The following is a 26,468-nucleotide window of genomic DNA, read 5'->3' on the forward strand; positions in this document are numbered from 1 at the left end:
AAACAGGCAGAAAGTAACTGGACTATATAACTTAGGGTTCTACATGCAGATTTTAAAGCTCTTCGGCCAACTAAGTTAACTTGAGGCTTTGAGAAAGATTAAGCTATTATTCTTTCTACCATTAATGTTGTTGTTTCTAGTTGAGCAAATTGAGGTGCTTATGCATGTGCATTATTCATCAATAAAATGTTTGTGTTCCTATTAGTTAATTATTTGGGCAGTTTGCACTTTATTTAACCTGTCTGAACATTTTACTACTTATGCATTATTTTCCTTTAATAACACTTTGAAGAGAGGGGTATTTTTAATAAATGTTTTTAATCTGTTTTTAAGATGGAGGGAAAGAAGTGCTGTCAATGCATCAGATCCTACTCTATTTGTTACGATGCAACAAACCTTTAGTCCCAGAGGAGGAGATTGCCAATATGCTTCAGTGGGAAGAGCTGGAATGGCAGAAATATGCAGAAGAATGCAAAGGAATGATCGTTACCAGTCCTGGCATGGTACTGCAAACATTTTTAATTTATAAACAAACCAGGCATGCACTATGATCGTGGTTCAATGAGTTCGGTGCAGGCTAAATTGGAAAGGGAGAAGGAATCCAGAGGGATGAACAAGAATCCTTTGATCTCAGTGCTCTTGGAGTAACTGCATTGAAAGTATGCCAAATGTAAAAAAATTTGGGGATGCAAAATATGATAGATATCTGGGAGTGAATTCACTTGATCCAGCACCTGTACGAAGTTCACACTTGCTGCCCTATTCTTTGGCAGACTGGGTGTGCAGAATCTAGTGCTGTTTGAAACAGTGCTATGTTAAAACGCACGTGGGAACATTACAAAACAATTACAGATTAGAGTACACGCTACTGAAGTGAGTAATGTATATTATATACATATTTTTAAATACAAAGAGAAAGCCCTGGAAGCACCTGTTTTGTGGATATCTATGTAAAACTCGAAAATTTCTAAAATAATCAGCAGAAAATGAAATTAATAAACACAAAAAACAGAAGCTGTAGTTATATGTAAACTTGTAGAAAAAATATATGGTACTAATGTATCATTTAAGAAATAGTATGTACTCATGTAATTAAAGCATATGCACAAGGGCATTGAGTTTGCATGTGTAACATTAACTTTGAGTACTTAACTATCCAGTCTTGACATTCTGGAAGGAAACTTTATGGGATGAATTTGTGTGTGGGTGTTGGTATGGGTATACAAATACATAAAGGCAATTCCCTATGCCTTAAAATGTTATTGTTGTATTTTAATACCATGAAGGGAAGAGATCATTAGTGCCCATTTTTTCTTTCAAAAAGGTTGTGACAATTTGTTTTTTCTTAGTATGTGGCTTTTTTTAAGTGATTACTACATGCCCTGAGTGTAAAAGTAAGTGAGAAATGGAGTATGAGAGTATCTTCCATGCATTTTATCCCCTATTTGATCAGCAGATTCAACTTTATTGTAAAGACAATATGAAACAATGCTTTAGAAAATGACATCTCTTAAATTCAGTTTTTGTCAACTTAATACAGCAAAGTAAAAACACTGTAAAGATAAAAAAGTAAACATTTATTTTGCTGTTTTTCTTCACAATATCGTTTGTGAAATAAGAATTCCTGCTGGGAGGAAATAAAAAGATAGAGAAAAACTGGATTATTTTAAAATTTGAAGAATAAATATGCTACATGGAGAAGAGAAATATTATGATAGGCGTAAATCTTTTTACATTTAGATTTAGACTTTAAAGAAGTAACAGTAGACCAGCATTATTTTAAACAATTTAATATATTCATGTCGTTTTCTTAGTTTCTCAAATTTGGTTTGGAAAAGCTAATCCATAAATTTTAATCCAATACGTAATACTTTAATCTTTCTTTTACAAATCCTGCTTCTCTTCAAGCGAACATAAATGCATATTCTATACAGTTATACCACCCCCACCTGCAATGTCATCAGATTTTTTAAGATAGGCAAATGTCTGGCTTGATCAATATTTGGATGGGAAAAACAGCACTTCTTTCCTGTCTATCAGTACTGAATCAACATGTCTGTATGCTTCAAAGTAGTGCTGTGTTGCTGGAGATTCCATGTTTTGGATGAGATGTTCAAACCAAGTTCATGACCATTTGTGGTCATTCAGTGATCTCATAGTATTGGGGTTTGTCTACACTTAAAACACCGTGGTGGCGCAGCTATACTGGTGCAGTTATGCTGCTGTAGTGCTTCAGTGCAGACACCAGCTACACCAAAGGGAGGACTTCTGCATAGGATGAGGTAATCCATCTCTCTGTGAGGTGGTAGCTAGGTCGACAAGAGAATTCTCCTGTTGACTTAATGCTGGGGGTTAGGTCGCTTTAACTCTATTTCTCAGGGGTATGGATTTTTCACACCCCTGCACGACGTAGTTATACAGATCTAATTTCCTAGTATATACCAGGCCCTCTTCCTAAGAAATATAACTGTGAAAGGAGAAGACTAATTTGGTTGTATCCTCTTTGCTTCTTAATGATGTACTGTATGAATAAGGTCTCAAATGTTTTTTGTCTTTAGAAATATTATAAATATCAAGTGCGGTCATCCATATTTTTTGCTGGAGGTCTACTTGAGAAACCAGACAGTTGGATGTGGATCTTTCTCAGCCTGAAATTGAAGGAGAAGGGGTTTGAGTCTTTCGCAAAGAGTTCTGTTGTGAGAATTATTTATCAGGCGTTTGTTAACGTCTGTTTAATTCAGAAACAAATCACAAACCAATGTACTTTCAAAGTTAGGTGCCTCAAGTTAGGCCTCAGTATCTATATTTAAGTATCTAAATAAAAGTGGTGTGATTTTTAGAAGGTGCTGATTTCACATTGACTTCAGTGGAAGCACCTGCAAGCTACTGTAACTTAGGTGTCTAAACTGTAGGCATCCAAATTCAAAAAGGTTGGCCAAAATGTTTTTGATCGTTTGAGATTTTTATTCTGTTAATCAGGTATAGTTTCCTTAGTACCCATGATATCCTTATCCTACCAGTTTCTCAGATGTCTTCCAGCAAAAGCAGGGTAGAAAGGACCTGAGTTTCTAATGCTTGGGGGGAATCAGAAAAAAAACAACTTACTTTAATAAATAAAAACCTTTCAAAGTTGCCTTCATGGATCATAAAAAAGCAAAAAGATGATAAACTTATTCCATTTCTTTTTGAAAGTGACCTGTCCTTGTTAACTTCCAGTTCCAGAAACAGCATTTAGTCTCCTAAAAATCCTCCCTGTGTTTTCATTTTTAAATCGCTTTCTTCTTCTTCATATCCTCATCTAAATGATTATGTATATAAGCCTTAAAAAAATGTCTTCACCTGTTTGCATGGGTGGAGTAATTTTAAAGATTACATTTTTTGATGGGCAAGTGAAATGTTTCATTTTCCATTATCATGTAAAAAGGATAGTTGATAAACATTTATTTTCACTTGGACTGGTAAAACCTACATGTCAGTATTATAATTCTGTCCACTGACAAGCATTTTCACCATTTAGTTCCAGAAGTGGCTGCACTTCACCAGTGGGGGAAATGATCCCTCTATATAGTTGGTATCTGTTTGTAAAACACTTTTTTGGGGAATGATTTGTTATAAACACTTTAAAAAGAATATAATTATGTAATAGTAATAGCCATTCAGTAACTAATAATGTCATAAGAAATAAGGTAACTTTTCTATGTGGAAGCTCTTTGCTAAATTGGCAGTTTTAATATAAAGACGACTCTAAGTAATGTATCTTTTCAGACACTTCAGAGAACTGGATAGCTTTAGCATCATCCAAACAGCTAATTGCCAGGTGGGAAATCGTTTGCATACATAACAGAACAGCTTGCAAGATAATAGAGAAAATATTTGTGCAGAGAGATTCAACTGTGGAACTTAAGCTAAGGTTTTTGCATATGCTACAAAGAGCATACAAACGGCACGTTAACTGCAATGATCTGGAGTTACTCATTTTCTCCATTTTTAGAGGTCAAGGGAAAATCACTTCCTTCTACAGTTTTCCTTTAAAATGATCTGTTTTCAAGTGCAAAAGGGACAAAGTATTCCTCATTATTCAAAACTGTGTTCCTCGTTATACACATTGACTTTGGAGCATTTTGTAAGAGTGAGGCTACAATTTTTAATGCCACTTAGTCTGTGATTGGATGGGTCTAATAATGTCTTTACTTACATTAGGTTATCAAGATTAGAGAGGTGACATGGGTCTAGTGAACCAAATACAGGAATAGTAGTCAGAAGTATCAGGATTCGATCCTGGCTCTGGTACCAACTTAATGTTTGGCCTTCAGCAATTCATGTGAAATTCTCAGAAACTCTCAAAATCTCAGTTCCGCCTCCCCTGTAAATCAGGATAATACCTGTACTGCAGGGTTGTTGTGATAACCAATTAGTTTACATTGCTCAGCCTTGTAAGTGCCACATATTATTATATATTAATGGTTTTCTACCTATATAGCTAAAATATCGCTCTCATTGATTTCAATATGTTGAAAGTCTTCTCTGCTTCTCAGAATGATGTCATTCATTTGTCAGTTCCTGGTCAACATCATAATGTATCCAATAAAATATCACTAGCGCTCTTGTTAATTAGATAAACTGTATTGATTTTCTTCCTAGAAACCCAGTTCAGTTCGTATTGATCAACTGGACCGTGAGCAGTTCAACCCTGATGTAATTACTTTCCCCATTATTGTTCACTTCGGGATACGGCCTGCTCAACTCAGTTATGCTGGAGACCCTCAGTAAGAAATTTTCCTCAAAGCTTATGTTTAAAAAAAAAGTTACTGTTTTTCGTTTGTTGTTCAGGAAGGGCCTAGTCACATGACTATTGAAGTTGATGGCAAGCTTACCGTTTTCTGCAGTGGGAATAGGAGCAGGAGTTGGCTTTTATAAACTAGAGAATCTGAAATGTAGCTGCTTTTTCCTCTTCTGAATTGTAATTCTGTTCTGCACTTCCTTTATCAATTTTAGATTTTCAAAGCGAGCACGTCAAATTCATGTAATAATAAAATTATGTATTTGGTAGAAATGTTATGAAACCGGTGGCTGTGTCCTTGTCCAGGATCAGCCGTGCCTTTACTGCAGCTACCCGGTCTACCTCAGCTCCACTGCTTTTTATACTTGTGCTATAGCTCGATGAAACCTAGTGTGAGTATGTGTGTGTGAGCAGGGCAATCACACCCCTAGCTCAGAGTATAGACAGAGCCTAAGTTGACTTCATAAATCTAGGCCCTCATGTTTTGTGTGAAATACGTATTACTAAGGTATTCAGAAAAGTTCCATTTGGTGTGTTTCTTCTTGTCCAAGTTTTTGATGTAGCTAAGTGAAACCAGTTATAAATCAATCTTTTTTATTATTATTATTTTCTTATTCCCTTGTTCATCCCTGTAGTATCTGAGTGCCTTCAATACAAAACTGGTAGCAATAGCAAAGTCCCTAGTGGATTTCATGGAGTCTCTGCCTCTCCTTTTTTGGGGTAAAAAAAAATCTGGTGGATTTTCGGTTTGTTTGTTTGTTTACTTGGCAGGATGATTTGTTTATTTGTCATTTAATTTTTCTTTTTGGACAGATAAATGTATTATCTGTTTTGAAAATGTTCTGGTGCTGGAATCCTGTATTGAAATGAAAAGAAAATAGCGTAGAAGTAGCCTGTAGATTTCCAGTTTCCAATTTGTTTTATAGACCAAGCAGACACTGGAGTCTCCAGGGCTGAGGAAATGCACTGGAGAATGATGGAGTGATATAGCTAGGAACAGACTCCAGTAAACAGGATGGGGTGTGTGCTGGAGCTATGAGAATTCTGAAACTGTAAAATAGCTGCTCTCCATTTGATGGAGCATCAGGAATATGGAATCTTCACACTAAACCACCACTCTAAACTGGTGCTGTTTGCGCAGACGAAACATAGAAGAAAATAGATCATTAAGCAAATACTTTGATTGCTCCTTTGCTTCATTTTAAAAGTATTTGCTTTTGTGTTTTGTGTTGAGAGTCTGCTTCTGCTATGATTTTTTTTTTAAATACTGTGCATAAATTGAGAAGTTTTATCCTCTGCTTTGACTGAAACTTTTTTTGGGGGGGTGGAGGGGACAATATAAGGGCTGCATTTAGTCTTGCTATAAGTTACATATGGGCCTCATATCAAGAAAAGGAGTCTTTCATATGAATCAGAAAAAGGCTTTGACTCAAAGCCACATAATGCCCCCCACTGAAGTGTGACCCATCAGAGATATCTTTTTAGAGTGAAATAGTAGGGATCGTTTACCACTTTGTTAGTGAGAGCTAATCCGTTCATAAGGTCAAACAAGGAGGCACTCATGTTGTATACTTCTAGTATGTGACAAAGATGGGGGGGTGGGGTTTCTGTTCTTTCCTGCAGGTACCAAAAGCTATGGAAGAGCTATGTGAAGCTGCGCCATCTGCTGGCTAACAGTCCCAAAGTCAAACAGGCTGATAAACAGAAGTTATCCCAGAGAGAGGTATGTTGGCCCTTCACCCATAGCCAGTGACTGAGCACCGAAAGGGATGGGGCTGTGTTACTGCATTTCTACGGAAAAAAGGGAAATAATATCTATTATTGTCATCCTCACAAATGATTTTCTTTTCCCCATGTTGAGTTGATGTTACCTTTTGTTCTTTGCCTCCTAATGGAGAGACATTTTCCAGCACTACGTTTTACCCAGTTACAGATTCTGCCATAAAGCGTTGAGCTTCTTACAGCATTAGTCATTAGCGAATGCTTAATGTTGAGAAAGGCTTTCCATTCTAGGCTACTCTTTTCAGCTGCTCATAATCTTAAATTTCCATGATTTACACTTGGTCCAAAGTTGTATTTCATTGGAGTTCCCTTTATGGGTGAGGCAGTGATGGGAAGGTGGAGGGATTTTTTAAAAAACAAGAACAAACTTTAGTTGTGGGGGTTTTTCTGGCAAAATAACTCCAAAACAGTTGAAGATAAAAACTTTATTTTTTGCACAGTCAGAGTCTTCAATGAGAAATATGGTGCTTGCAAAGAGGGAGGAGACGGAGGGGGAACCTGCACGCCATGTCCTCGCTCCTCCCTCCTGCCTCCTGAACGGCACAAGCCAGCTGATTGCCGCAGGCAGGAGGCAGGGGATGGAGGGGGGGAGGAGCGAGGACGTGGAGTGCAGAGTAAAGGGGGGAAGGGGTGCTTGGGGGAAGGGGTGGAGTGGGCGGGCCGAGGGTTGAGCCCCCCACCCCTGGTGCTTGCAGAGTAGGGGAAGCTGCTGCTACTGTGGCACGTGCTTCTCCTAGCCTACAGCACCTTCAGCCTCCTTGCCTGCCTCATTGTCTCCAGCGCCAGTGGGCTGTGCCTCTGTGGGGTAAGGTGCGGGCACCTCCCAACTATAGTACTGTACTGTATGGCAAAAAAAAAATTTCCCTGGAACCTAACCCCCACATTCACATTCATTCTTATGGGGAAATTGGATTCGCTTACTATCGTTTCACTGAAAGTCGCATTTTTCAGGAACATAACTACAACGTTAAGTGAGGAGTTACTGTACTTAGAGGTCCAGTGTATATTCTAGGTAGCAGCTGGAAGGGGATGTCTGTGCTTGTGTGTAGGCATGCAGATGTATGTGTTTCTGTGTGACTGTCTATAATCATGTAGCTTACATGTGTGTATAAAGTGGAGTGTGACTGGATGAATCAAGGAGTCTTAGACCGACAGCATCACCAGTTTGCTTTTTCTGTAATGACTGAAGCTGCTGCTGCAATAGATGGTCTTCAGTATATCTGACAATGCACCAGATTTTATCATTAGTGCAAAGCATAGCATATTGTTGCGTGAACACAGGGCTGAATTAACATTTTATTTATAGTAGTGTTAAATAAGCCCCCAAACCTCAACTTCTTTCCTTGTAAATGGGAAGTACCACAGTGTTAAAAGTTATCTGTGTCATAATTTTAAGGAGGAATGCTCTTCCCACTGAAATAGATGATTTTTATCTTTACTGCAGCTTTCATCACTGCAGGGGAGAACAAATGGAAGGCTAGAACTTTTTATTAAAAATGTCTCTCATTAGGGAATAATGGATGAGTTATTCTTAAAACAGTAGCAGAGAGGGCGTGGGGGTGATTGCATTTTGCTGCAAAAATGAAGTACTCCTTTGACATTTATCACTTCTTGTAGTGTGTAGACCTTTGTTTCTAGATTGTATCATCCAGGATGATGGTTTCCTAAAGTAATTGTCTGTCATAAGGAAGATGTATTGAAAACCGTTCTTAGGCAGAAACTTTGCAGTACTGTGCTCCCACTTTGTGACACTGAGGACCTCATCAGTAATTTAGTGGGAGCTGGCAGGCTGCTGTAATTGGCATGTGAATTTAAAAAAAAAAGAAGAAGAAAATTATTCAGAATTGGGCACTGATGATACACGGATATGCATGGTACTGTATAAAAGCCTAGAAGACCTTATAGAGCCTACCCCTAAAAGGTGTACAATTTATGGCCTCTGTCCATAGCCCGTTGACATTTGGATTTGGGCCTAAGGGAACAGTGCTTCATGCACACCTGCTTATTATTGCCATTGATTTCATTGAGATTACGGGATGCGAGGTCATTATTTGTATTGAGGTGGTGCCTAGGAGCTTCAGTTATGGACCAGGAGAAACCCTTTGTGCTAGACACTGTACAAACTCAAAACAAAGAGACTGTCTGTGCCCCAAAGAGCTATGTATAGTTTCTTTAAAACTGAAGCAGGCAGCAGGGAGGGAGAAGTTCTCAGCAGGGGCCCTGCAGTGAAGTATAGCGAGAGGAGAGATGTAACTTTTATCTTTAGTCCTTTATTCTAATAAAGTTCCTTGTTCTCAATTAGAAGAAAATATGCAGTGACTGCTTCCCATTGTCACATATGTATCAGAGTTGACATACTCTTGGGGGCATTTGCAGTATCAGGACCTAAATTCAGACTAAGAGACCCTAACATACTGGATTATTTATTCTATTTATTGCTTCAGATTTATACAAAAAATAAAAGGGACTCCTATCCAAGGCTGTACATGCCCTCGCCGTATTTCAGAAACAGAAATAAACTGCCAACTTCTCAAGGTCAAGGCAGTGCAGTTTTTAAACACATTTTTTTTCTTGGTTGGAATAAAGTGGGTAGGTTTCATAGTAGGAGCCTCTGGTGTCAGTGGATACTAACCCCCTGTTCCATAAGAGGGGTATTGACGTTTAACCAAGATCCATTATAAGGTGACTGGGGCTAGATAATAAAGGTCTATCTCTTACCCGCATGAATGAAGGGTTGGTTGTTTCTCACGCAAGCCTTGGGATGGAGTATCAGATGTCAGGAATTCCAGAGAGAAATGGTATTTGCTTGTACTTGCATCTCGCTCAATAGATGCATCGGAATGGCTTTGTTCATTGCATCTTCAGCAAAAACCTGTGATTAGTCAGCTTTGTCCTCACCCTGCAGCTTATCAGGATAAATAGACTGAGCCACATGCAGCCCTCTGTCACGCTTGTGGGCATCCAGGCCACCCCTGGATTACAACATTACCAAGGGGTGGGTGGAGATAATTACAAGATTTAGGTTGAAAAATTGCTCTCTGAAAGTGTGCTTTACAAATAGATAAAAAAATAAATAAATTAAAACCCCATTCTCAAATCCAAAGTCTGAACACCCTAATGTCTGTTTTTCGTGCCCACGTGTGGTTTCATATGGCTTTGCTGTAGAAAGTGTCTGACCGTTGCACCGTTTCCTCCCTTTCTAGGAAGCGCTACAGAAAATCAGGCAGAAAAACACAATGAGACGAGAAGTGACCGTGGAGTTAAGCAGCCAAGGATTCTGGAAAACCGGCATTCGTTCTGATGTCTGCCAGGTGACTGTTAGACCTAGAGATCCCTCCTGAAATCAGTTTCTTTTGTTAGTTAATAGACATCAGATTAATGTCTCGTAATTTTGCAATGTTAAGGCCTTAGGTACACGGGGGTTGCCCCTGTTACATTATAGCGAACCATCAGTATTGCTGTGCGGGGTATAGACAGTGCTATTTGCACTGGTGGCACTTACCCCTGATTGAAACAGGGGTAATCTGTGCTGGTGCAAATTGTGGCTTATAGCAGTTGTACAGCTACGCTGGTGCCTGACAACCAATGACTGTAACCAGGATAAAACCCCAGTGTAAAAAAGACTGAAGAGGCTAACATTGAGTTTTCAGGGCTTGTTGGTCAGTAAATTGGCCTTTTTTACAAAACCTTTTTTTTTAATCATGTCTTCAAGGAGAATTTAAACTCTGTTGTATATTAAAGGGGAAAGAACAATGAGTATAAAACATAATTTTACATATTCTTTTGTATATCTAAAACAATAAATTAGACTAGTCAATTGTTTGAATTTCTTTGAGAGGTCACAAGGAGACTACACTTTAAAATGAAAGATTGCCGTTGCTGTTTTTCAGATATGCGTTTTGCCAGATTAGAGTAAAAACTAAATGAATGTAAATCAATTCTGCGAGCAGACTTAATGCAGAGCAATTTAAAATTATTGGTTTGCTTTAATTCTTAAAAGCACTGTAGTTTAGAAGCTCAAAATTCTTTTAATAAACATTGAAGTACTCTAATAATTTTAAATCACTCTGTTGCATAAAGTATAATACCAGTCTTGGCATTTTCCAAAATTAAGCACTTGCAAACAGGGAGAGAAGGAGTGAAGTGCTCTGATTTAAATGGCTCTGTTTTGTGTGAAGTAATTCAAAATTATTGGGCAGGTGGAAGGCACATCTTTGCCGCTATTAAATTATTACTTACAAAGAATTATTCTTATACCCAAAGTAGCCTTAATCAGATGGTATAATGGCTCTCCAGCCTATAATGCTACAGTTCCAGAAGAGACCATATTTCTTCAGTATCCATTAATTTGCCTAGTGCAGTTTATAAAATGTTTTTTGTGAGGAAGGAAGGGTTGGGGAGTGTTCCCCTAAAAAGAATTGGGAATGTCAAATTGCCATAATCCTATCTGACAGAAATTAATCAAATTAATCACATATTTGGTGTCAGGAAAATAACACTTTTTCAATATTATCACAAGAGTCTAAATTAAGACATTCTGTGTACCTCATGTTTATCGTCAGAAAGATACCAATTCCTTACTAGTTGAACTTATAAATAAAATCTAAAATGTTGATATATCAGTATACAAACTGGGGCCAAACATACTGCTTGCTGTCTACAAATAGTATTGAAACTGTGGTCTGTGCACTAATTCCCCGTGGAATGATTCTGGTTGCCCAGAAGGCTACTACAGTGGACAGCAAATGCAGAGAAACTGTGAACTGGTGGGCATGCGTCACGGGTCCTTGAGATGATGTATTGTTGATAAAGTGGTCAAGAATGAAGATGCACAAGAAGCACAGTTATAGAACATATAGTTGGGGGTCATCCTCCTTCCCCCCGAGATTGTTATGAGAGAAACTACTAACAGTATTGGATTTTAGTTTAAATAGTAGAAATTCACTTAAATCTAATTCTATTCAGCAACAATTTTTTCACTTCCCAGTAATATAGTTCTTACCAGTCATCATATCTGCAATGTGAAACCACATTTCATTCTAAAAAAAACCCCAAACTCTCAGATGCAATCTTATGCTCTTTTCAACGAAAGGTAATCCTTATAATCTCACAGCACTATGTTCACCAGTTCTTACTCTATGACTGTGCTTAGTTTCACCAACATACCAAAATCCACAAAGACACTTAAGCCCATAATTACAGGATCTGTTATACATGCTAAACTGATTTTCTCCTATACATCCACTCTGTTCATTCATCCCCTTTAATCATACACTTTGCATTCATTGTGAAGTGATACATGAATAATTTTCAGATTTCATCTTCAAATAAGTCTTGTTTCTATGAATCCTTAAACTTGATTTTGATAATTACAACAGGAAATATAATGTTAGATTGCCTATTGTAAAAGCATTCATTATTTTACATGCATATATAAAGTATTGTTTTAAATTCCGTATTATGATTTAGCCACTATAAATCTTATATTTCTTATTCTTCCATAAGAACTTTGCTGTTGGCATAACAGAATAGTGTAAACTTGTTCAGTTATCAATTATTTCCCCCAGATCACTGGTTTAGAACCAGTGCTTAGAAAAGTGCATAAAGGGGGGAGATATTCAAAGTCACAAAGTGCACTTAGGAAACCAACTCTTATTGAAAGCCACTAGGGGACACCTAATTCCCATTTCAGTTCTGAAAAACTTACCCAGAGCGTTTTTGCTATAGGGCCAAATAGCTACTTTGTAACTGCCTTTCCAACTCTTCCTAACATTCAGTCTCTCAGGAACTGCTAGAGTTCAGTCCTTCATAATGTTTGAAAACATTGGCCACTGAATTCTCGTGAGGAAGTTAGTGAAATCAAGATGGCAGTGAGAATGTAACTTTATACTGCATAATTTTCCTGCCTGCCATCTTGAAATAAGTGCTTAGTATGGAATAAAAAGCTGGTTATTCCACAGTATTGCCAACTGTCTTATCGCACAAAACCAAATACCCTTGCCCCTTCCCCGAGGCCCTGCCCCTGCTCACGCCATCCCACATCCTTCCGTCGTTTGCTCTCTCCCACCCTCACTCACTGTCACCAGGCTAGGGCAGAGGGTTGCAGTGCGGGAGGTCCAGGGTGGGGCCAGAAATGAGGGGTTCAGAGTGCAGGGGGCTCCAGGCAGGGGGTTGGGGTGCAGGAGGGCTCCAGCTGGGGGTGCGGGCTGGGGGGGTGGGGTGGGGGATGAGGGGTTTGGGGTGCAGGAGGTGGTTCCGAGCTGTGGCCAAGGGAGTCAAAGTGCAGGAAGGCGATCAGGACTGGGGCAGGGGGTTGGGGTCTGAGAGGGGGTATGAGCTCTGGCTGGGGGGGTGCAGGCTCTGGGGTGGGGCTGTGGATGAGAGGTTTGGGGTGCAGGAGAAGGTTCCGGGCTGGGGCTGAGGGGTTTGGAGCCCAGGAGGGGGCTCAGGGCTGGGGCAGGGGTTTGGGGGCAGGAGGGGTTGTGGGCTCTGGCTGGGGGTGCAGGCTCTGAGATGGGGCTGGGGTTTAGGATTTGGTGTGCAGGAGGGGGCTCAGGCCTGGGGCAGAGGTGTGGGGTGCGGGAGGGGGTGTGGGTATGGGCTGTGGGAGGGAGGGAATTTTGATGAGGGAGGGAACTCGGGGCTGGGGCAGGGAGTTAAGATGCAGGCTCGGGGAGAGAGTTTGGGTGCAGGAGGGGGTTCCAACCTGGATCAGGGGGTTGGGGCGACGCTTACTTCGGGCAGCTCCCTGGAAGTGGCAACATGTCCCTGTGGCCCCTAGGTGGAGGTGCAGCCAGGTGGGTCCACACACTGCCCTTGCCTGCAGGTGCCGCCCCTGCAGCTCCCATTGGCTGCCGTTCCTGGCACTGGGAGATGCAGAGCTGTCGCTCGGGGCAGGGGCAGTGTTCAGAGCCTGGCTGCCCCTGCAACTAGGGGCAGCAGGGACATGCCGACTGCTTCCAGGAGCCTGCCTTAGCTCCTCTGAGCCACTGGCTGGAGCTGCCAGGGTTCCTTTCCGACCAGGAGTGTCAAGTGGTATAAAATGACCTTTCCTCATCTCGGTAGTTTATGAAATATTATACTTTAAAATTATGTCAGAGGCCTAACCTGGCCTTCAGTCTTTTTTTTTTCTTTCTTTTGTACTAATCAAAGTCTACATATTGTAGCAAGTGCCAGATGGCCATGCAATGTTCTGTCACTACTTGACTTTACCGTGATATGTCTTGATATGTTCAGCAATATGCAACAGGAGAATCTTTGTTGCACCCAACAAAGTACTTCAATAGAAGACTGTTTTGTTTTTCTTGGTAATTAATACACATGGACAGGTTCTAATTTAGTTATATTCATTGAAGGGCATAGGTCCATTATTACTTTTAGTTTGTTTTGATTTACTGAGAAATAAAGTAAAATGCATAGTGTCATAACAAGCTAAACTTCTTTGTGTGTTTGATTGTTACTCAGTTGGGTTCTCTGTGTTTTGTAAATGAATAGTTTTCCTCATTGCAATTCTTTTCCTAGCATGCAATGATGCTTCCTGTTCTCACCCACCATATTCGCTACCATCAATGTCTGATGCATTTGGACAAGTTGATAGGCTACACTTTTCAAGATCGGTGCTTGCTACAGGTAAGAAATGCCAAAAGACAACTTACATACTAATTTGCCATTTGAGTTCTGCAGGACTGAAGCTCTGCTCCTGTGGAGCAAGGTGAAGCATGACGACCATCGTCCCCAAGATAGTTAGGCTTATGTGTGTAAATCTTGCTGAACCCACTAACTGGAGAAATGATTTGTATTGCTGATATTGGGAAGCACCTGATTATTTGCACCTCTGATCTTAAAAAGGTTCCAGGTGTCCTGTGAGAATCTATAAAATCAGGTTTCCCCTGCTTGTGGTTTGTAAATCATGGAATCCGGCAGGATGAAAAGCATTATATACGAATGCAAGATTATATTTTTGTTACTTAGTGCGTTCCTTTATTGTCATACTGCAGATGTGTCTGTAAATTTTGCCTTGTACTGTTTTGTAGTTTATTATTTCATAAAGAATCCATTGTGTTCAAAGCTATGAACAGACGGATGTCTCTTCAGACCTACAGGTGTTTGTTGAAATGTTCACAGTTACAAAGTCAGAGAGAGAAGTTATGTTTCTTTTGGGGTTTTAATACGTCTGTGTTGCATGATCAATCAGTTGTGCAAGTGCATTTTTGCACACTGGGACTCTCAGCAAAAACCGTCTATTGCAGATCTAAATGACAGGGCAAAAATAAGTAAGTGGATCTGTGTTATCAACCTAAAAAGTGTATTTTATATATAATTTCCGATTTAATTGCTAGAATATAGGTGTTCACTTTGTTTTTGTTTTTACATATAATGAATCAAGAATTATTTATAAAAACGCTCTCAAATGCTTTGTACTCCTTGTACAAACCGGATTAGTTCAATAATAGAGAGGATGGGTCCTATGCTTAATTATGAGCATTTTTTTTTTTCACATTGCCTGGGTTTTAGCGTTAAAGATTATTTAAAAAAAAAGAAATGCAGCCAGAAAAGCCTACTAACTGCCATGACAGAACGCTTGAAGCAAAAAGCAAATAAGTTATCGATAATGAGGGAAAGCATAAGACAAGGTGCACCAACATAAGTCACACTGAATGCACAGAGGCACTTTATCTAGGCTTGATCCTTTTGCATGCTTATTGAATAGCTAAGAATTTGTTCCAGGCGAGAGAGTCCCTAGTGAGATTTATATTTCACCATTTAAATAACTGCAAGGATGCCAAATATACAAATATGTAATCTCCCAGTGATGATGTATGTTTCATCATACAGTATGCATTTAAAGACCTGATAGAGAAGAGAGGCTGAGGGGTGTTTCATGTTTTTTTGTTTCACTATTCTGATAAGTTTTAGTGTGTTCTATTTTAGAGGAGTAAAGTGTTTTAGATGGATGGGTTTGACAAACTGTAGTTAGTATTAATTAGGTATTTAACAAGGATTTGGGAGTAAATGCTGTAAGTTGAATAACAATTCGGTCTGACAATAGTTAAAATAAGCTTTGTTTGAACGAAGAGGGCAAAGGAGCTGTTTAGAAGCTTTTCGTTTGGCATCAAAGGCCCCAATCCTACACAAATTTCATTTATAACTTTCTGCGTGTAAGTAGTCCCATTTAACGCAATGGGGCTGCTAACAATTCTCATATGTGTGTTTGCAGGATTGGGGCCTAAGTCTTTGTCTTTGCTGTATTAATTGCTACTGACACCTCCCATTTCTGCTGCCATTTATAAGGTGATAGCAGCAAAGATGCAAGTTCCTGGTAGTGCTTACAATATAAACTAAATACAGAGCTCAGGTCTGCCACTCCTATTCACCTTCACTAGTACGTTGCTCTGAGAGGGGTCCCAGCAAAGGCAATGAGAGCAGAGGGCTATTCATTGTGAGCAAGAGTAGCCGAGTCTGGCCTTTGGTGAGCAAATATTAGATCATCTGTCTTTTACCAAAAAAAGACGAGGCTCTCCTTATTGATACTTTACATATTTGTATTGAGTTACAAATGCTTGAGGTGGTATTGCAGTATATAGATACATCCAGGTAGTAATAGTATTAGATTTCATGTTTTTTGTACTAAGCAAATCTTCATATTGTTTCACATCGTTCAGGCAAGTTAGCAAGCAAAGCATTTTAGGGCAAATTGACAATTCCGCTTTTTTTTCTTTCAAAAACTAATTTATTTCTTTAAAAAGCTTCTAAAAGTTAATTAGTTTAAGTGGTGATCAGGCATAAATGATGTGTTTTGTGACATATCTGAAGTCGTACACGCTACATTTTAATTGCTTGAACCAGAGTTACTAATTGCTAACAGCACATCATAGCATGTCTTCAGACTGAGAAATAGCTGTTGTTAGCAGCTACCAAGCTAACCTTGCTCTTAGCGTTTTCAAAAATAAACCCAGTTTTTGACTTGCACATGCTTCTTTCTAGCTTGCCATGACTCATCCAAGCCATCACCTAAACTTCGGAATGAATCCGGACCACGCAAGAAATTCCTTGTCCAATTGTGGGATTCGACAGCCCAAGTATGGGGACCGAAAAGTCCATCACATGCACATGAGAAAAAAGGGTATGCAATTACACCATTATTGTTTTCTCTCTCACCATCCTTAGCCTCCAAGAAGAACTGCCACCTAACTGATGCCTGTTCAGCCTATATTCTCCTGAGGGCTTGTCTTCACTGCTGCGTTAACTCAAGTTAACTCTGTGAAGTTAGCATAGCTGGAGTGACAGTGGTCACAATGAGTGGTTGTGTTAGCAGTACAAAGTAGCTACATCCATACTTCACTACTAGCTGGAGCTTCAATAACACTTGAGCTTTAACACACACTCACCGGCCTCGCTGCCCTTGAGGGCCAGCTATCTTGAGTTTAAAGCACCATTTACCTGGAGCTAGAGAGTTTTATGGGAGCCAGATTAGGGGCAACACTCAAGGATTATACCTTGAGCTAACACTGTAGTGAAGATTATCTCTAGGAGAGAATTTTAGTGGAAGTTTCTAATGCTTGAGCACATGGTAATACAAACAATTTAAAAAAAATAATAATAAATGACTGGCAGATCTATTCTGAATGATTGTATTTTACAGATTAGCAAACAAGTAGCTCACAAAATAAGCAAGGATAATACATCACAGAATATACTTTGTTATATTTTTGATAAGTGTGTCTATTGATATTTTCATAATGCAATAAGTATATTGAAGTATATTTTATAAAAATGATGAAGTCTCATTAATGAGACCCCTTTGTAACACTGCTATGAAATACTTGTTGAAACATGGAGGCAGTGCAGCTGTCAAATGTGTGGGCTCTGCTGCACAACTTCATTCTCCCTTAAATACAGGCAACTGCAGTAATACAAATTGTCTGTTGTTCATACAACGTTGGGGGCAAGGGGAGGATCCATCTCTTTTGGAGCCTGGCCTTTCTGTGACTTTAGATCGGGCTCCATGAATGTAAAAGCAGTTTCCTATGGGCAGCCATTAGCTAGCCATTAGTCCCTAAAAGGATTATACCTGAATAAAAATGCCCTGCTGTAATTTAACTCTGGATGTGTGGTGTTTCTGCTTTCTGACTGACCCAATGGCATTTTTTGTTTGTATGTTTTTTTAAATGCAGAATGAGAGTTTTGCATGGTAAATACAAAGTAACATTTGAAGAAATTACTTCAGTGAAGTTGGTGGTGATTTTTAATAACTGTTTAGTATTGTTTATTTTTACAGGAATAAACACCTTGATAAACATTATGTCCCGCCTTGGGCAAGATGATCCTACTCCTTCCAGGTAAAGAAAGCAGCTAATACTTTGCTTTCAGTATTCTAGTTATGTGCTAATGTGTGTTGTTCAGCCTTTTTCTTGGACCTAGAAGATTAACTAAAAATGAAAATTCAACTCAAGTTTCTTAAAAGCCTTTGTAACAAAACAGCCAGCTGAGTTTTAACTATTGGGAAGTAAGTGCGTAAGTGCATATACTTATTTATATGCATGTGCAAGCAAAGAAAAATTGCTCCAAAAATATTGTTTTGGGTTTTTTAATAAAATCAAGTAGCTTTTTTGAAAAAGATGACCAGTCAGAGTGGTGAATAGAAAAAGTCTTTTAAAAAGGGTGTTACTCTGAACTTGCAAAGCCACCATTTGCCAAAAAACATCCTTTTGTAAAGGCACAGAAAACCAAGCACCAGTTCTTTAATGCATCCAGTGAACAAGACATTTAAGAGAACCCCTAAAGAAAATCTGTTTCAGTCCACAAAACTTAAAAGAATCATTAATACTTCTGTTTGGACAGCTCAAATGGTGGACAGCGAAATGCTACATTTATTTTACTGCATGTGCATAGCACAAACTTTCCACTGTACTTAAAAAATGATCAGGAACTAGATTCTGTGCCACCCTTACTCACAATGAGTAGTATCTTACTCCATGAATAGTCCTATTGAAATCAACAAGGATACTGATGAAGTAAAGTATCACTCAAAATGAGCATGGGTGACACAGAATTTGGCCCAATATAAATGAATATATATATAATAACATGGAACAATATGTTTACTACAAAAGTAATTGTTTAGCTTAATAACCAATTATAATAATTATTATTACAAGTACAATAGTTAACTAAGTCACTACGAATTCTGTGCAAATGAATTACATTTGTATTGCTTAAAATTTGCATTTAGGACATGCTTTGTAATCACTTTTAGGTGCCCTGGTCCTGCGGGGCTAACCAAAGCGAGTAAGAGAGACTTGGGTCATCCTACCTATTAGAGAATTAGAAAATTGGTCTGAAATCAATAATAGTCAATAAAGGCAAGTGCAAAGTACTGCATTTGGGAAGGAAAACTTAAAAATTAAGTGCACAACAACAAAATGGAGAATAAATGTCTACGTGGTGGTACTGCTGAAATAGATCTGGGGGTTATAGTGGATCATAAATTGAATATAAATCAACAATGTGATGCAGTTGCTTAAAAAGCTAATATTACTCTGAGGTGTGTTAACAGGAGTGTCATAAGTAAGACATGGGAGGTAATTGTCCCACTTTACTCAGTGCTGTCCAATTCTGGGCACCACACGTTAGGAAAGCTGTAGACAAATTAGAGAGAGTCCAGAGGAGAGCAACAAAAACGATAAAAGGTTTAGAAAACCTGACCTATGAGAAAAAGTAAAACAAACTGGGCATGTTTAGTCGTGAGAAATGAAGACTGAGGAAGGACCTGATAACAGTCTGCAAATATGTTCAGGGCTGTTAAAAAAGAGAATGATATTCAATTGTTCTCCTTGTCCGCTAAAGGTAGGCCAAGGAGTAATGGGCATAATCTGCAGCAAGGGAGATTAAGGTTAGATATTAGGAAAAAAAATTCTAACTATAAGAGTAGGTAGGATCCGGAATACGGAGATTGTGGGATCCCCATCATTGAAGGTTTTTAAGAACAGATTGGACAAGCACCCATCAAGGATGGTCTAGGTATACTTGGTCCTGCCTCAGTGTAGGGGCTGGACTTGATGACCTCTCGAGTTCCCTGCCAGCCCTCTGTTCCTGTGATTCTACCTCCATGCACAGCCATGTAAGACTCTCCCAGAGTACAGCTCTGGGTGTGGGCTGAGGAAGCAGGAACACTTGTGAACAAATGGATGAGGTGAATGCTGCGTGCGTGACGCTATACAACCCTAAAAGGTTGTTGTAAATTATTCCAATCCCCATCCCGCTTTGGGGCAAGGTCAGAGCAGCAGAGGAGGAATTGTGATTCTGAGTGACACTCCCCATGGAATGGTGCTGCTACACAGGGCTGAGCTAAAAGATTCATTCTAGTCCCTTTAGATTGTTCTTTGAGTTCTGGTGTATTTACAGTATTGTACTCCCAATTATAAAATAATATTTGCAAGTATAAGGCTAATATCCATCAAAAATTCACTCCTCCCAAAGGGAAAGAAAAACAAGGAGAAAGCACTCAGTAATTATCCTATCTCCGCTGAATGGACTGGAAAATCCATACTTCTCACATCTGTTTGCCATTATGCCTCTACAGAGAGAAGTTATACTATAACTAACACTTTGCTTTTAAATAGCACATGGTGCTTGAACCCCTACTGAAGTTCTGCTTTTTAAAAAGTTAGATAAGTGATTTAATAATTTGAGCAAGAGCAAATGGCAATAAATGCTGTCAGACACTTGAAAAGGGAGCTCTGGAAAGAAACCACCAGTGTCTTAGGCCTCGATTCTGCAAACATGACCTATGAAATCAATAGGGCTACTCCACGTGCTTAAAGTTAAGCATACATAAATGCTTGCTGCAGCTTGAGATATTCTATACTGAGACTAGTTCCCTATCTTACTCAATTGGTAGTGCCTAGCTTTCTGTCCCTTACCTATTAATAAACCTGTTAATGCGGGAGGGCTTGAAAAAAAAATTTAAACAAAAAGAAAAGTAAGATAGAGTACTCATAGAAGCAATAAAAAAAATGAGAGCAAGAGAGATAGGAGGACCCCAAGAGAGGAAAAGAGAGGGAACATAGCTCTTATTAGTTTGAGAGAGTCTTTGAAGATATCTTCTTCTGTTCTAGTAAGTCCTCCTACGAGCCTGAAAGAAATCTCAGAAAAGGGGCAGAGGACACTTGTCTTTGACATTAAAGGGACTGTGAAAAATAAAAGCACATACAGACTACCATGGAGTTGGAGATGCATCAACAAATCCATTGTAGAGGCATCAGGTCCAGGAGGTGTTTGTTTATTGTAGACATCTCCCCAGCAGTGCACAGAGCTAAGGTTGGTGATTTATTTTAAATCACCTGGTCTTTAAAAAGCCTGATCTCAGCATGCCATTACACACTGCTATTCAGAAATTCTGCTTCCTTTCTCCCTGTTAAATGCTGATAAATAATCTATGAAGATTCAAAGACCTGTGGTATCAGTTCTGAGTTTGATAACCCACATGTTCTTTGCTACAATATCAGAGATGAAAGTATCAAAATAGAAAAGTAGCAGGATCATTTCTCTTCCTGATCACCAAAAGAATTAAACTTTACTGTACAAATAACCAAAATTCATTGGGGTTACTGACAATAAATCTCAAAACACTTTTTCAGGATTAACCACAATGAACGTTTAGAATTTTTGGGAGATGCTGTGGTGGAATTTTTAACTAGGTAAGTGTGGAATGTTTCTACACAGTTCTATATTGTGTCTCATTCGTCAGCTATCATATATTTTTTCCTTAACATTCAACTGTATTACACTTTCAAATGTGTAGGTTTGGATAGTCGGTGTATTTGCTGGCCTATATCCTTGCAATGATTTTAAGAGCCGCACATCTGCGTATACTTCTTTTCAAGCCTCTTACAATGCTGGCGCTGTGAAGAGTAAGATTACAAAATGAAAGGCTAATGTCTCTGTCCTGTCAAATGCTATTTGAAGTTGCTCATGACTGTAGGAGATCAACTTGTCTTGGGCCAAATACTTTAGAGCTTATAACCAATTTATAAAAAGGAGAGAGATTATTTTTAAATGTGTCATTTTGTTTCCATGCCTTCCCTTGATCTCTTCCCCTCTAATCTCAAGAGTGGTGTTTACAAGCAATATTGAATGTGTAGAATTTTTTAGGGGGATTATTCTCTAAACCTCAGTCCTTAGGGGCACAGCTTGCATCTTGTCTTTCAAGAATATATTTACATTCATGTACAAACCATTTGAAAATAATAACACAAAACAAAATTCACAGTTCATTAAAAATCACACCCCATTTTGCTAAACCGAGTCTTCTGAAAGTAGTAAATACTGAAAAATTACAAAAGTACTGGCCTTTCTCAGCCTAGTGCAAGTGGCAGCCAGCTTGGTGAAAAGTGCCATTTGTGACAAACAGCAATATCAGCATTCAATGTGAAAGATTTTATATCCTTTTCCAGAGCCCTTGTCAGTCCATTTTTAAGAGGGAAGTAGTCAGTGTGCTTAAGGGGAGGCTTTTAAAAAAGCTCTTGGTATTATGGATAACAAAATTGCACTTTTGTAACTATCCTCTGATACCCAAAAGCTACTCTGGATTACGTGCCACGTGTCTGTCAATATCTATTTCTTTACTTTACTTTAAAAATCTGTGGCCTTTTCTAGAAGTGGAGTGGAGGTAAATTTTTTGGTGATAGAACACAAATTCCTAGTATTACTGCTTAAAAACTACTGTTTAGTAGTACACAATCCTCTGAGACTTACAAACCTGTATATTTGGATTTATATATAAATTTCAGTGTACATTTTGGGCTTGTGTATGCAATGGGGTATCATGCTTTATGGGGTTATGATTTCTAAAGTGTATTATTGTTTTGCACATTCGCGCTTTAACGTAGTGCTGTTCAAAATAGTACTGTGTTAAAGTGCACTAGAGACCCTTTAGTGTGCATCAGCAGGGTCTATAGACCAATTAACGTCAAACATGTGAGCATGCATTGGAAATCATACCCTCATAAAGCACATTACCCCACATTGGAGACAAATCCTTCGTTTTCAGTGTTAACCTCTGAAACGACAATGACATTTCTGAGAGATCCACACCACACTCATAAACGTTATTACTGTAGTGCATTAAAATATGCAACTTCTAGATGTATAGTTTGTTACCATTCTCTAATAAAGAAATGTTTTAGAAGGAGATCTGAAATAATCCCTCTTCCTCTCTAGAGATATATTGCATACTTGTATACAAACAAGTGTGTGTGTCTGTGATCCAGTGGGCCAGAATACCCGATCTAAAGTAATTGAAAGTTTTTGTTATCTATATAAACCTTTATCCTTTTTTACATTTTTACATTTTTTTTAATTTGACATAATTACAAGAACTCAGCAACAAGTAGTTCATATTATTCCTCCCAATATGTGATACCTTGCATTTGTCAGTATCTCAACAATTGTATAGCCCATTCACCTAACTTTTGCCCCAGTTGAGGAAAACAATTGAGCAGTTTTTATTGTTGTCTGATTTAAATAATTTCTTGTCATCTGCAATTTTTTCCATCTTGCTCTTTGCACGCTTTTCGAGATCATTGATGAATATGTGAAACATCACTGTATGGACCCTTATGATACCTCACTGTTAACCTTTTGTTAAATTGAGGCCCAGATTTTTAAAACTGACTAATGATTTTAGGTACCTTATGTGATACCCTCTGGCGTACAACCTGGACTGTGAGACTGCTGTGTCCCCTTTTAGTCTCTGTATCAGGGTACCTCTCATACTGCTCTGCTAGTGACAAGCAGCCCCTTCAGGCTTTGCTCTCACATAGCCATTAGCCTTTGAAGGCACACCCAAAGTTACTTGCAGGCTCTCACAGTCACTCATGAACTATACACAGGGAGACACCAGCAAATCCCCGCAGCTCCAGCTTTGTACCCCAGAATGTACACCACTCAAGACCTTCTTGATCAGTGTAAGCTCATTAATTAGTTTGCCACTCCTTCAAAGTGTAGTGGACATGCCCCAGCCTTTGTAGTCTGAGTAGAATCCTCAAGCACCTTAGACAAACTGGTAAAAATAAAACATTAAAATAAGTTTAACTACAGAAAGATAGATTTTAAGGGATTATAAGTGTTTGGCATAAAGGTCAGAGTTGGTTACATAAGAAATAAAAGATAAAATCACAATCTAAATCCTAAACTTTATCAGACTAAGCAAGATTTGAATCAAGTGGTTCTACCTCACTGTACTGGGTGTTGCAGGCAGAATTCAATTCATAATTCATACTAACTAGAAAGTCTAGTTAGGACCATCCCTTCTCCCCAGTTCAAGGATGTTTCCCTTTGTCTTGCAAACGTTCTTGGTTCCAGGTGTTGAGATGGGGGAGGAGAGAGACGAAGTGGCAATGTCATTCCCCCATATTTTATACTCTCTTCCAGGTGCTGGAAAGATCCTCACTGTGTCACAGGGGTTAGACAGCCTCCATCTTGTATGTGCTCTCTCAGGAGTCTTTGGGAGGGGTCCACTGGGAGAGTAGACTCTCCTTGATAGGCCATCAACACATGGCTGACTAGTTCTGATGTTAATCTGTCTTGGAGGTGTTAGTTGCTCCTTTGTTGCCACGGAAAGGCTAACTGTGGGCATCTCCCAAACTCACAACATATTTCAGTAACACACATGCAAAACTTCATGGCGTTAATTACAATGGTAATATATACAATTCAACAGGATAGTAATGTTCAACAATCCTGGCTTTTGAAATGATACCTCACAGGTAACATATTATAGTTATATAACTGTGGTGAATATGTAGGTACAGGGTGTTATTTTGAGGTACAGTGTGTCACACTTTAATTTTTGCATGACCATCTTGAGATAGCTCAAGGGGGGTTAATTTTATAGAGCATGCTGAGCACACTCTCTCTAAAGATCCTGTCTCCTCATTGTCTTTGAGATTGGGCTCCCGTAAACTAAGGCACCCAAAATCACTGGTCACTTTTGCAGATCTTGGATGGACCATTTAATTCCTGCTTTCTTCTACAGACTGTTAGCCAATTTATAATCCGTGATTGCACTTAATTTCCTTAAATTAATTCCTTAATTACCTCATGAACTACTTTAATAAAGGCCTTTTGGAAGTCCATTATGTTTGTTCCTGATTAATTTTTCACTATATATACTGTTAATTATATTTTTCCAGATGTGTCACCTTGGATAAAAATAGGGTAGTTGATTTCACTTTTGCGTAGCCAGTTACTATGCAGTTTCACTATCATCAGGCTCTTGTGGACACTGTTGCAATGTTCGGTTTGCAGTAGCTTCAGGGAGAGGTTTGCCTTTAAAAACAAACAAACAAAAACCCAAACTTTTCAGTGGAATTAAAAAAAATAGTATTGTAAAAGCATTTTTAGAAACCCCCTACACTTTGGGCCAGATTTGGCTGAATGGTGTCTCCTTACTGTGTTCGCCTGTCTGGAATCAAGCTGTTTTCCCTCACCCTGAAGACTGCTTGCTCTAACTGAGTGTTTTGCCCCAGCATTCTTTTGTTGTAGAGGTCCAAGCTACCGTTGAACTCTGCAGAGAAGATGACAATATGTGTGATTTCAGGTGGTTAAAAATTGTATGCTAAATAGTAAAAAGATGATCTACACAATACTGTTTAAAAACAAACAAACACAAGTTTTTACCATAGCTCTGGTGAAGTTCTGTTGTGGAGAGGGAACTTTGTCACCCATTAGAGAGCATGTTGAGGTGTCAGCATCCCACAGAACAGCAGCTAATTGGTATAGACACTAATAGCAAATGCATCAGTGTTTGAGACCATTTGAACTTTTTCACTGCAGCGTCCATTTGTACTACCTGTTTCCAAGCCTAGAGGAAGGGGGGTTAGCTACATATCGCACTGCCATTGTTCAGAACCAGCATCTTGCTATGCTGGCCAAGGTATGTACAGGCATTTTTATCTCTTTATTGGAATCCTGTAGCTATGATGTCTGGCAGTGGGTGGGTTAGTTACTGGTCTGTCTGTCCACCTATCAGTGTCTTTACTATATGTTTTGGATTTGAGTTTGGTCACTAGCTCTGTCATTAGTTTTTCAGGTAAACTTTGAGGAAGCCAAATTTGGAATCTGATAAGGGGAGGGAGGGATATGGAGAGGGCATTCAGGAGGAGTGACTCCTTCAGCTAATATATGAACTTCTAGGGCTCCTGTCATTAAGGCCTCCGTATATTTAACCGTTTGTTGCACTGGAGCTAGTGAATGGATAATTGAAGAGCAAATTTGATAGTTGTAGAAGAACCTATAGTACAGCTTATGTAGCAAGAAAGCGTAGGGGGAGAAAGGTGAGAAAACTCCGTTTGATTATTTCCCAGCCTGGATATTCACTTTTCAGGTTTATTGCCTTCTGGTAAAGAATAATATTATAAGATTAAAGTATGGAAAAATACAAGAAGTTCTATGAACTTTAGCTTGTTGTCAGATTCTGTGAGTGATACGTTTTTGGTGGATTTTTAAAAATTTTCTCTGTGATACTAAGATTGGAATATGCTACAGAAACCCAATTAAAACCATTTTCACGATGGTTTGGTATTCTGTTGTTCAAATTTGGGTTTGTTAACAGTGAAAATCTTACTACATTTGATTTAAAAGAAACACCCTCCCTCCTGTAACAACAACAATATTGCAGGCCAAAGACTTACTAAGATTACACCACCCAAAATTGATACTCTAAATATATTACCTATGGTTTCAAAATGCCCTTTTTAGTCTTCTTTCTCCATAGCCAATAATTTAAAAATGTATGATCAAGTCCAGAATTATTGTCAAAGATTTTGCATTTAACTTCCTGTCCTTGTGCTCTTCATTTCTTGTCAGGAATGGAGAGGCAAGGAATGAATCCAGTAATTTTCTT

At 38.9% G+C, this 26,468-nt stretch overlaps 1 protein-coding gene across 3 annotated transcripts in view; it reads left to right on the forward strand.

The window, feature by feature from the left end:
• DROSHA (drosha ribonuclease III) overlaps positions 1 to 26,468 on the forward strand; it is a 102,891-nt gene that overhangs the window by 36,083 nt on the left and 40,340 nt on the right. For 2 of the 3 annotated variants that reach the window (XR_013345226.1, XM_077810762.1), the window contains exons 13-21: positions 334 to 503; positions 4,642 to 4,766; positions 6,404 to 6,503; positions 9,766 to 9,873; positions 14,084 to 14,191; positions 16,547 to 16,685; positions 17,841 to 17,901; positions 21,202 to 21,261; positions 25,400 to 25,499. Coding sequence is in view for 2 of the 3 variants with exons in the window: in XM_077810762.1 (XP_077666888.1) it covers positions 334 to 503; positions 4,642 to 4,766; positions 6,404 to 6,503; positions 9,766 to 9,873; positions 14,084 to 14,191; positions 16,547 to 16,685; positions 17,841 to 17,901; positions 21,202 to 21,261; positions 25,400 to 25,499 (971 nt within the window). In the remaining variant the exon portion in view is untranslated. The remainder of the gene's footprint in view (positions 1 to 333; positions 504 to 4,641; positions 4,767 to 6,403; positions 6,504 to 9,765; positions 9,874 to 14,083; positions 14,192 to 16,546; positions 16,686 to 17,840; positions 17,902 to 21,201; positions 21,262 to 25,399; positions 25,500 to 26,468) is intronic. The other variant, XM_077810763.1, reaches the window with a different exon arrangement.

This window comes from Eretmochelys imbricata, chromosome 2 (assembly GCF_965152235.1).
Source record: "Eretmochelys imbricata isolate rEreImb1 chromosome 2, rEreImb1.hap1, whole genome shotgun sequence".
Taxonomy (NCBI): domain Eukaryota; kingdom Metazoa; phylum Chordata; order Testudines; family Cheloniidae; genus Eretmochelys; species Eretmochelys imbricata.